Source organism: Lissotriton helveticus, chromosome 4_1, assembly GCF_964261635.1.
Source record: "Lissotriton helveticus chromosome 4_1, aLisHel1.1, whole genome shotgun sequence".
NCBI lineage: Eukaryota > Metazoa > Chordata > Amphibia > Caudata > Salamandridae > Lissotriton > Lissotriton helveticus.
The window spans coordinates 212,152,415-212,164,915 of NC_136063.1; the positions used below are offsets into that span (position 1 = coordinate 212,152,415).

The 12,501-nt window shown below is 39.8% G+C and overlaps 1 protein-coding gene across 1 annotated transcript in view; it reads left to right on the top strand.

Moving 5' to 3' along the window:
* The window catches only part of COL22A1 (collagen type XXII alpha 1 chain), a 1,057,215-nt gene that overhangs the window by 584,961 nt on the left and 459,753 nt on the right, over positions 1-12,501 (top strand). The window contains exon 13 of the mRNA XM_078686128.1: positions 5,307-5,360. Within this exon, the coding sequence (XP_078542254.1) occupies positions 5,307-5,360 (54 nt within the window). The remainder of the gene's footprint in view (positions 1-5,306; positions 5,361-12,501) is intronic.

Consider the following 12,501-nt stretch of genomic DNA (forward strand, 5'->3'; position numbering starts at 1 on the left):
TATGGTGACACCTTTCTTGACTTTTGAAGAGGCAGGTCAGTCCCTGGGTGTCAACAGAAGGCAGGAGAAACCTCAGGCTTCTTCAAAGTTAGGTCAAGCAGAATTTTCCTTCTTTTGAGCATGCCAGGTCCAGGGGTGATCTGTAAGTCAGTGCCATTTTTCCAGTGCATCACTGGTGACATTCTCTGATCCAGTTCCTGCAGAATATTTACCAACACTTTCACTCTTTTGCAGCACGTCCATCATTGCATGCCTGCTAACTAACCCAGAAGCTGTCGTCCAAGATGACAGGGATCTGGCTCCACTCTTCACAGTTCAGAGATGTTTTTGGAATGTACAAACCCCACCTTTCAAGTTGTCCCCTCGTAAAGTGATTGGATTAATCAGAAATCTCTCTCCTATGTCAATTTCTCTGTCTCGACCTCTCTATCTCTCTCTGCTTACATCTATAGCTGGCTCTGACTATCTCTACCTACCATGACCCAACTATTCGCTAAATTTCTATGTCTTACTTTCCTATCTCTTACTCTTTAATCTCTCCCTGCCTTACTTACTCTTTTACCTCTTTATGTTCTTGTCTATGTAAATCCAAGTGCAAAAAGAAAATAATCAGTGCTTGATCATGTTTTCTTCTTGGTGCCTTTTGATTGGCGGATGCTGGACACCTTGAGCAAAGGGCTGATTTGTGTGCCATCATTTTTAAAATGTTAACATTGAAGTCCATATTGTCAGGCACCATGAGAGCTCGAATAAACTGAAATTTGGTAATTTAAAGTTGTCCTCAAGGAGTGCCCCAACATATGTTTTGCCTATAGAATCAAAAATCCATAAGTGGGCACAGTGCCAATCACCTCTTAGGTCCTGCCCGATGGAAATAAGGAACCGCCACCACTCCCTGATCTAGGAACATGTGTCAACTCTTTGGGAGCAGAGGCTGAAGTCTGAGAGGGGTTTGCCACCTATGCTACCTCTTGGTAAATTCATGTAAAAAAACAGGCCTCAGCCTAATCTCTTTGTTGAACATCTGTTCCTGTGCACTCCTCTGCACTCCCAAGTGCCTCATTCCTAGATATCTGACTAGTGATGACCCCCCCAACCACCCACTTTCAGAAGTTTCACTGGCACAGGAGCTTTTCAAGCCTCATCAAAGCTAAACCACGGACAGACGGAAGGCTGAGCAGAACTGAGTTCATTTCTATTAGAACTTTTAGTCAGCACAAACTATGTATGAAAAAGTTATTGTTTTAAATAGATACATATACTATAGCCTTAAAGCCCGCTGTAGTGGGATATACTGGCTATTAAAGGCCCGCTCCAGCATAAAGGGACCGAGCCGAAGACGAGGGACTTTAACAAGGGAGCGGAACTTTAATAGCCAGTATAGCCCAGCTACGAAGGGCTATAAGGCTATTAGAACATCATGCCACTAGAGGGAAGAATGTTCCATCAAATAAAACAAAGGCCTCTCAGGGTTCATGGGGTTTAAATTCCCTCAGCTCCGAGAGGCCTTTGAAAACAACATTGGAATGTTGGTTTGTGGGCCTTTACTGGCCCGTAAAAGCATGGAGCACTCCATTGTCTTCAATGGAGCTCCCAACATTCCAATGTTCTAATAGTGTGTACAGCATTAAGGGCCATGAACATGTAAAGGACGATCAATTTACACAACATAGTGACGGATTGAACCCTGTGGAGGCCCCTGGGCAGTCGAAATTTCGCCCCCCCCCCAATTATCTTCTAATACGTTTTTAATTTTACCAACCAACAATTTTAACAAACTAATTTGATTACACAAAACGAAATATTAACAATTATTAATGTTATGTAACAAAAATATTTTTTTTAGTTTTAATAAACCAGCAAAACTTTAAATATTCAATGGGTACCCTACATTAATACAGTATTTTCTCTAAAGAGTCTTTGATGTAGATTTCCTTTCTTTGAGTTGAGTCATTTTTTTCTATCTTTTGGAAACAATTTAAGAAAGCTTTACTGTAATTTTCCTTCAAGATCAAATCAATATTATTTTGATCTGTTATTGCGGATCACTAAAAGGAGTGGGCCCTATAGGCGGGTGTCTTTTTGTACCTATTTGGTAATCCGCGAACTGACACAACATGATGGATTTGTAGTGAATAAATTACAGCCACATACCTCAAAAAAGGTCATTTTCGTCCCATGTCAGTGACACACAGACTGAAATAGGTGTGTCAGCCTTAGGAGGCCTTAAGAGATCGAGAAAATCCATATTGACCAATTGTTTTCTTTCACATCAAGACCTACAGGAACGTACTTCAAATGTGGTTTAACAACACTCCTATGAATAGCCTTTACTGCCAAACACTTTTGTCAGGCAGGGACATTTTGGCCTGAATGGACGTTAGTCTACCCTTTAAGATTTCTTGGTAGAAATATGGTTTTAAACAGTGGCTAGAGCAAGTTTTCAACCTGTTTATTCGCATTCCCAAAATAGGTTAACAAAAGAACTAATGAGTAGGCTTAGGAAAATGAAGCCATTTGCCCATAGTCAAACAGTTTGGTCATTTAGGAAGAAAAAAAATGAAATCTGGTTTCATAGTTCAAAAGCAGACAATTAGCCAATAGACAACAACTTCCCCTCCCTACCAGCTCCTGAATTGTCACAATTCGGTTTTAATTTTTGCAAATGGTTGTCAGACCTTTCTGCTTTTAAAGGTATTTTAAAACGTTAATTGTCATAAAACATAAAATTAAAATTGAAAATAAATCAGATCTTTTAATGTGTTCTGAATAAAATAATGTTAGCCATAACATTATCCAACTCATAATCTTATTTATGGGCTCTGAGATCAATCTTTTATTGTAGCTGGTTATTTACATGCCACATTTGCAAATGTAATCCAATTACACCTTTCCTACTATCAAAACGGTCATGGTGAGCAAATTGGTCTTGCGCAAGTTAAACCTCAAGATACAGAAGTGGTAGGGTTGAAATGCATGTGGATGCCACTTGTCTTCTGTTTGTTAATGGACCCACCTGGCAATCAATCAATCAATATTTGTTTAGTGCGAGTAATCACCTTGGGGGGGGGGGTGATGTATTCCTATAGGTTCTGTATCGATCCCCCTATTCCTGACCCTATTCTGGTTAGCAAACTAACAAGTTAACTAGCAGTCAGCCCATGATGCAGAAAACCCCCATGATGCAGGAACCGTTATCTGATAAAGCCACACTACGGCACAGGAACGTGTTATCTGATTAGGTCATAACGCTTGCCATCTAATTAGACAAGCGATATTCCTCCAGCCCCTGATAAGGCATACGGAGTTCTCAAAACAAATCAAACCTATGACAACCTGGGAAAAACCCTGCGGCCATTGTTTTGATTTCACCGAGAACTTCAGCAAAAGAATGTGCTAACGACCTGGTCGTATGACATCCTTATTGACGTATCTATGTCCATCCTTACGTCAATCTCGGCACCTTAAAGGTATAAATATTACCGATATTGCCCTATGCAAAGACACGCGGTGGTGACGAGGACGGAGCAGCCAGACTTGCCGAAGCCCAGAGCAGAGCAGACCCCGCTGGCGCAGCCCCGCCTTCTTGACGCGCTGAAATCGAGCAGCTGCCTATTTCTCCAGCTCCGGCGTTTCCGGGTAGCCCTCGCAGGCAGCCTGGAATATCGAGACCAGAGACGAGAGATACCATCACTCATTCATCCTAACTTCCAGGTACAGAACTGAATAACCCCTCGCAGAGAATTCTTTAGTCAGTCACTTGGCAAAAACAAACTTAACTTAAACTGTAACTTTCTATTCCCGCCCCCGTATTAGACTTAGGTCAGGTACACGGGGTAGGCGTATCTAGAAACACCAGTTGAGTACGTTTAGTCAAATGTATATGTGTATGTAATATATTTTATTCATTTTAAAACCTTCATATGGCTTAGAAACCATATCAATGTTTTTACAGTATTATTTTATACTTCTGCTTTTAATGTATGCACTTTACTTAACTATAAGTATTGCAATAATATCGATCCATTTCTCTTGTACGAGAAAAGAGACTGATCAATAAATAACATCTTTTATTGAACACGCCCATCTCTTCCTTTTCTCTACAATCTGATGAGACTAAGAATGCACGTACTGACTGAGTAAAATAAATTGCCTTTTGTTCACACGACTCTCGAGATACACTCTTGATTAGGGGAGAGCAAAGTTGTCATGTTCTATGGTTGTCAGAAACTAAATCCCTTCTTGTCTAATCAGGGAAGTTAATTCCTCCCTGAAAATTCGAGAAAGTTTCTAGTGAACTCTGAGCTAGCTGGCAAACCCAAAACTTTAAGTCTAATATCGACAGTAGTAGACCTAGTTAACGTCTGGTCTAGGCCTATACTATTGAAGGTATTATTCCAATGCGCAGAGCCTATTGGGATAATAGGAACTACACTACAGGGGTATCAAGGCGCTGTGCTGCAGGTATCAGTCGAACAGCCCGGTCTTGAGCCCCTTCCTGAAGTGGGCCAGCGAGGGTGCCGTACAGAAGTGGAGGGGGAGGGGGTTCCAGGCTTTGGCGGCGAGGTGGGAGAATGAGCGTCCTCCGGAGCGGCTGCGGCGGTAACGTGGTGTCTGAGTGAGGGCGAGGTGTGCGGAGTGGAGGCAAATGATGCCACAAAATGTCTAGCAGATGTACATTGGTAGAAGGCAGTCTTTGCATGCATTGGAGTGCAGCATAAAGTGAGGTTTTTGTAATTTCAGATTGCTTGTGAGGCCCTTATACTTAGGTAATACTAACTCCCACCAGGAGCTCTCATTGTTTCCAGCTCAGTCTCCAGGCCTTCTCTGATGCTCCCAACAAATAATAATAAAATCAAGGAAAGGAAGCATTTTACACACAGACAACACTCAATGCAGCAGAACACTCAGCAGGGGTTACACACAATACTACAAGACGTCATCAAGGCAACATTCTAGAATGCTTATTGTTGGCCATTGCTAGTGATTCAGGACTGATCAAAGAGGATTATTTTGTTCTGTATTGAATAACATGTTTAAGTACATAGCAGCAAGTGGCGTATCATTCCCTAAATGTGAGTAATTTATCTAGGGCATTTATGACAATTGATTTGTGTTAATCGATAAGCTAATTTCCCATTGGGAACGCATTACCTGAGATGTGTCCTCTGAGCTGTTGCAGAAAAAGGCAGGAGCAGAATAACCATGGTTTTGTTATGTTTAACACATATCTTTTCTGTTTGTTTACGCAAATTGAGTATTAATTTGAAACCCGTATGCTAAAGTCCTTCTTGATTACATTGTAGGGAGACGATGGTCCACAGGGAGAAGCTGGACCCAGGGGTGAAAAAGGAGAGAAGGTAAGGTATTTTTGTATTCATGATTTAAATGTAAATGCAACATTAGCAACTGCTTTTTGAACCTATACATTCATTTTAAGGTTTATTTCCAGTTTTTATATCACCTCAAAGGGTAAACAATCTTAATATTTAAAATGAGATAGCACAACTTTAATGAAGTACAGAAACTTCACATTGAACGTTGCAGGAGTAAATCACGCTGTTTAAAAAAGTCGGAATGCTACCATAAAGCAGGTCTCAATATCTCTGCCCTTCCTTAAGTTTCATTGCATCCCTCTCAATCAGGAATCAAGCACAAACTATTGGTATGGAAATAGTTCTTGTTTTACTTTAGTATTTCTAAGTGACCTAGCATAATTGTGCCAGAATGGAAACCTAGAATAATGTCATATATGTTCAAAGGCAACTAACAACCACTGACCAATGCTGCCCTTTTCGTGGCCATCAGTGCGTGTGAAGATGTTGATGTGCTATGTTTGTAAATGAAGCTTAAGAAAACAGCTAACAAGAAACAATGTTCATGACAGGTCGTTAAAAATAAAAAAAAACACTGTAATGAGAAGTAATGTGCCATCGATTACCCGCACCGAACCTCGGTGTAATACACTTTTGTGATTTTCGAACTAAAGGAGAAGGAACATTTCACTGGCAAAATATTGGTAGTATTGGTTTAATGAATTCTAAGAACAGTATCATAATATTATCAGAGATGCAGTTATAGTGCAAATGTGATTTTTTTATATCAAGAAGGACATTCTCAAAGATTTGCAACAATCACAGGGGCATATTACCAAGCAATAGCGATAATTGTCGCTATTGCTTGGTTAGAGACAAGAATTTACCGCAGAGCTGCGGCGATTTTTATCGCAGATAAACCTTGGTATTACCAAGGTTTATCGCAAATGCGATAAAAAACGGCCGCAATGCATGAATATCGCTGAAAAGTCGGCGATATTCATGCATTACCGAGCTAATGCTCTTAGCCATGTTATCCACTTCCCATTGGATAACATGGCTAAGAACTGCTCAGGGGCAGGTGTTAGCTTTTGGAGATATTCGCGCTTAGCGCGAATATCTCCAAAAGTTGGTAATAGGAGATAGCGATGTTAGTGACTGTTTCCAGTCGCTAACATCTTGGCACGCCCACTTTGCATGTCATTAGTGATAAATATCACTGACATGCAAAGTGGGGCCCAAGATGGTCGCTATCTCCTACTAGCTGTCGCTAACTGGTGTTAGCGACAGCTAGGTAATAGGGAGATAACTTTATCTCCGCTTTCTTGGCTTTTAAAGCCAAAAAAGCGGAGATAAACCCCCTTGATAATATGCCCCACAGTTCTTAATTTCTTGCTTTAGGACTATTCATGGTAATGTTTATAGAAGTTTATGGTACCGAATAATTCCATCGGTATAGTGAATATTCGGAAATGTGCTTGGGTTCTCTTTCAGAAGGGACGTAACCTGGCATTTCGGGCTGGACTGTCCCCATTGGAGCAGGGCCAAGGCTTATTTGTATATGACTGGTTTCTGTCTCAAGTGGCAAAGAAGCGACGGATTGGAATGCACCCCGATAAATTATCAGTGGCTGAAATTTACTCAAGTATTTGACCGTCACTCTCTTGTTTTCCTCATAATCCAAAGGGTAGGGAGATAAAATATCGAAATTAAAATATCGATATACAATAATATCGATGTTTTAATTTCGATGGTATAGAATATCGATGTGCAGCAATATCGATGGACAGAATATCGATTTTAAGGTATTTATGTTACTAATATCGACATTTTGTTTAGTGTTATGCATTTTATTATGTATTTTATATGTTTGTTAACCACGTTTTTAATGTATGTTTAGAAATTAGCAATTTTGTTTACATTTTGCGTTTTAGTATCAGAGCGGGTTGTGGGTTTATAGGGGAATAGGGTGGGAAGTAATTTAATTATAATTAATAAAATATATATATATATATATATATATATATATTTCGGATTAATAGTCAATTGTTAATTAATAATTAATTGTTAATAAATTATTATTAATTAGTTTATTAAATTAATTACAGTTAATGTGTAATATATTTTTATTTTTTGTTATTGTTAATTAATAATTAATTGGAAATTAATTATTATTAAGTGATTAAATGATAATTACATTTTAATGTGATATATTTATGTGTAGTGGGTTGTGTGTTTATAGGGGAATAGGGTGTGAAATAATTAAATTAAATTAATTAAAGAGGTTGTATTTATTTATTGGTATTTATTATTAATGAATTGTTAATTAATTAATTGTAATTAGTTTTTTAAAAATTATTTTATAATAAAAATAAATAATTTATTAATACATTTTGTTTATTTCTGTACATAACTTGTTAATTAATTATTAATTGGTAATTATTATTAATTGGTAATTACTATTTGTCAATTAGTTAATTTATAATTACATCAATTTAATAATATTAATTGTTATTAATTGACTAATTGATATATATATTAATTGTGTTTTTTTGTATGTGTAGTGTGTTGTGTGTTAAAGGGGAAGTAGCGTGGGAAGTCATTTTTTGTTATTTATGTAAATATTAATTATAAATATTTGGTAATTAGTAATATATTTTTGTAAATAAAATATTATCTTTTTTTGTTAAAAAAAATATCTAATTGATAAGTATGTTAATATAACGTCTACGCTATTCTGCGCTTTTGCTACTATTGCACCCTCTGGAGTGGGAATAGTAATTTTTACCCCTACGCTATCCAACGCTTTCCCTACTGTTGCACCCTCTGGAGTGGGAATAGTAATTTTTACCCTTACGCTATCCAACGTTTTCCCTACTGTTGCACCCTTTGGAGTGGGAATAGTAATTTTTACCCCTACGCTATCAAACGCTTTCCCTACTATTGCACCCTCTGGGTGGGAATAGTAATTTATACCCCTACGCTATCCAACGCTTTCCCTACTGTTGCACCCTCTGGAGTGGGAATAGTAATCTTTACCCTTACGCTATCCAACGTTTTCCCTACTGTTGCACCCTTTGGAGTGGGAATATTATTTTTTACCCCTACGCTATCAAAACGCTTTCCCTACTGTTGCACCCTCTGGAGTGGGAATAGTAATTTTTACCCCTACGCTATCCAACGCTTTCCCTACTGTTGCACCCTTTGGAGGGGGAATAGTATTTTTTCCCCTACGCTATCCAACGCTTTCCCTACTGTTGCACCCTCTGGAGTGGGAATAGTAATTTTTACCCCTACGCTATCCAACGCTTTCCCTACTGTTGCACCCTCTGGAGTGGGAATAGTAATTTTTACTCCTAAGCTATCCAGCGCTTTCCCTACTGTTGCACCCTCTGGAGTGGGAATAGTAATTTTTACCCCTACGCTATCCAACGCTTTCACTACTGATGCAATATGTAGAGTAAGTATATATATTAATTTATATGTAGAGTTTTTAATTTATTTTAAATGTATATGTATTACTTATTATTTTTTAAATATGTTTTAATGTTTATATCTATAATTTGTTAAATTATATGTATTTTTAAATTATTTTTACATTATTATTAATACATTAAAAAAACGATATTTTTTACTTCTATACTTTTGTACTACGATATTTTTTTCCGATATTTTTGTACTTACCTTTATGTAGATAGAACTTCGATATTTTTGATGTCGATATTTTTGCTTCGATATTTTTGTATGTCTATATTCTGTCTGTCGATATTATGTCATAGATTCAATTCAAAGAAATGTCACATTTGTCAGCTAAAAAGGGTTATCTACCAACCACAACTCACCAACCTCAACCAAGATCCCTATTATTTTGGGTATGGCAACATTGGTCTTAAGATCCCAGTGATCACAGTAATGATCATTCCACTGACATACCAACAGTAACAAAAAACACGATCTGGTCACATCTGGTGGGATCTGCATATCGACGGTTGACCTGGTGGACAATGCTCAGACTCGAAATGAGGCTAACCTACGTGACCACCATCATGCAAGCTGAATGTATCCGTGATCACAGCCATTGTGGTTGATTGGATCTCCCTTTGCCTTCCAGTGCAAGTCATATTATGTGGTCCTGAAAGGTGCTTGACAGAACACCACAGAATTTTCTCTCCTTACGAGGGTTGTGCAAATCCCCCTGCGGTAGGGATTGCAAATGAGTAAAGCATTTGAATTCTATACTGACAGTGACATACTGAAATGGGTGATCTTAATCACATTTTGCAATTTGCCTAACATTTTTTATTCACCCCCAACACTGAAGACACTCAGATTTTCCTTAAAATTTGAGAATAGTCTAATACACTGAAAGAAAAACAACAGAATGATTAAAACACATCATACTATGAATAAAAGAGAACAATTGGTGCCTGGATGAGACTAAGCTTGATCTCTGTGGATAGGACCAATTTTGGATGCTGCACCTGTAATAATAATAATAATAATAATAATAAATCATTTGTAAAGCGCCTGGCTACACAGAACTGTGTGTCCCCGCGCTAACTGCTGATATAATACAGAGATCCAAAGGCAGCTGTAGAACATAAGCTCAGGAGAAGTTACATGTTGGGGAACAGAAAAGTTTTCAATTTTCCCCGAAATCTCAGTTCAGATGGCTCCATCTGCAAGTGGAGCGGGAGCGCATTCCAGTGTTTGGAGGCTAAGTACCTAAAGGAGCTTCCTCCCATTTTGGCCCTTAAGATTCGAGGGAGTTTAAATAGCATCCTACCAGATGATCTGAGGTTCCGGGTCGGACGATGTATAGTGAGGAGATTTTTTAAGTATTCAGGGCCTTTGTCCTGAGCGATGCGATGAGCATAGCAAAGGGTCTTAAATTTGATCCTCTCCCTCACCGGAAGCCAGTGGAGTTTGACCAAAGTTCTCTGTGAGAGTCCGAGCACAAGGCGTGCGGCGGCGTTCTGCACACATTGCAGTTGATGTAAGCCCTTCTGACTGAGCCCAATCAGGAGGGCATTCCCATAGTCCAAATGGGGAGTCACTAGTGCATGGACAATGGTTTTTCTGGCCTCGGTAGGAAGGAGATCCAACACCTTGCGAAGAACCTTTAATATACCAAAGCACCTTCCCGTTACCCTGCTGACATGGGTCTTGCCAGAGAGGTCTGAGTCCAGCATGATGCCTAGGTTTCTTATCGACTCTACGGGAGTGGGCAAGTTACCCAATTCGATAGACCACCATGATCGAGATCAAGCAGAAGTTGCTCTCCCGATCACCAGTAGTTCGGTCTTTTCGCCATCTAGACGAAGGCCGTTGTTATTCATCCAGACCGCTAATGCAGACATACAGTCCGAGAAATTGGTGGCATCTTCTCTTCGGCCAGGGGTTAGCTTAAACACCAGCTGGGTGTCGTCCGCGTAGCTAACAATGCCCACCCCGAATCCCGCTACAATGTGTGCCAGGGGTTCCATATAGATGTTAAATAACGTAGGGCTCAAACTTGAGCCCTGTGGAACCCCATGGCTCACCTTCCGAGGGGATGATCTAAAGGGTGGGCAATGTAGCTGGAAGCTTCTGTCGGCCAGAAAGGAACGCAGCCATGCGAGTGCTGGACCCGTTACCCCCATGTCCGAAAGACGAGACAGCAGCGTTGAGTGCAGCACGGTATCGAATGCTGCACTAAGGTCCAACAGGACCAACGCCGCCGTCTCGCCTTCGTCCACTATCTGCCGAAGACGCTCAGTCGAGTATAGAACTGCCGACTCAGTCGAGTAGCCTGTTCTAAAGCCCGACTGAGAGGGGTGGAGGAGAGCTTCTGCTTCCAAGTACTCCATGAGCTGTCTGTTCGCGATTTTTTCTATTATTTTAGTGCAGAATGGGAGAAGGGAGATGGGGCGGAGATTTTGGAGCTGACAAATGGGAATGTTAGGCTTTTTCTTCAATGGTATAACTTGAGCAGTTTTCCATTCCTCCGGAACATAGCATTCCTGAAAAGATAGTGTAACCATGTGACTGATATAGTCAATTAATGTACTTTCCATAACTCCCTTGCACCGGTCCGGTGGGCAGGCGTTAGTGGGGGAGCCGGACTGTATACCATTAATGATACCTAAAAGTTCATGTTTGTCAGGGGTTTTAAAGCTAGTCAGAGGGGATTTGTGTGTTAAGATGGGCCTAGTATCCACATTGATATTTAAGGGAATTGTTTTGTCTACAAAGGTAGCATGGATTTTATCTACCTTATCTACAAAGAAGTCAGCTATCAGGTCACATGTCTCCGCTGAGTATGTGTCTTGAGTTTCAAGTCTCGATGGAATTGTGAGTTCTTTGTAGATACTAAATAATTCTTTCGTAGGATTGTCTGCTTGCTCAATTCTATTTTTAAAATGGAGCCTTTTCTCCAATCTGACCAATTTCTGATACTTTTTTAGCTCAGTTTTGTAGCATAATTTAAGTTCAGGAGCGTAGCTCTTTCTCCATCTCCGTTCTATGGTTTTTCATTGAGCATTAGCCATTCTAAGTTTCTCTGAAAACCACGGCGCAGCTCTAGATTGTCTTACCGGTGGTTTGGATATCCAGGGGGCAGCCTTGTCTAGTGCTTTCGACATCTACGACTCAACGCTATCCCATACCTCCTGTAAGGTGTTACCTAATGTCGGGGGATGCTCTGCTAAAATACTAGTAAAGAGTGCAGGAGTGAATTTTTTCCAAATGCGACGTTTCTGAGGAAGATGTTTTATGGGTATGGTTCCTGAGGGTTCCTTTTGTATCTCAAATGGAACAATGCTGTGATCTGACCAAATCAATGGGATCGGGGGTAGGGCCTTAATGCCTTCCCAATTCCCAAAAATAGGGTCCAAAAGATGACCCAGCTGATGTGTGGGGCTGTAGAAAGAAGTTTAATGCCCACAGAGTTTAGTGCGGCAGCTATCATTTGTGCCTCCCTGGAGTTTATGTCTTCAAAATGAAGATTTAAATCGCCTAGAATGATAAGCTTTTTATATCTAACTGCTAGCTGGGTAGCCGATTCAATGAGTTGGCTGCCAAACTGAGCAGCTGCTCCTGGAGGGCGATATATCAATAGGCCAGAAATCGCATTTATGGGGTTAATTTTTATGGTAAATAGGCCACATTCACTATTGGGTAGGGTAGATTTAAGTAGAGTGCATTC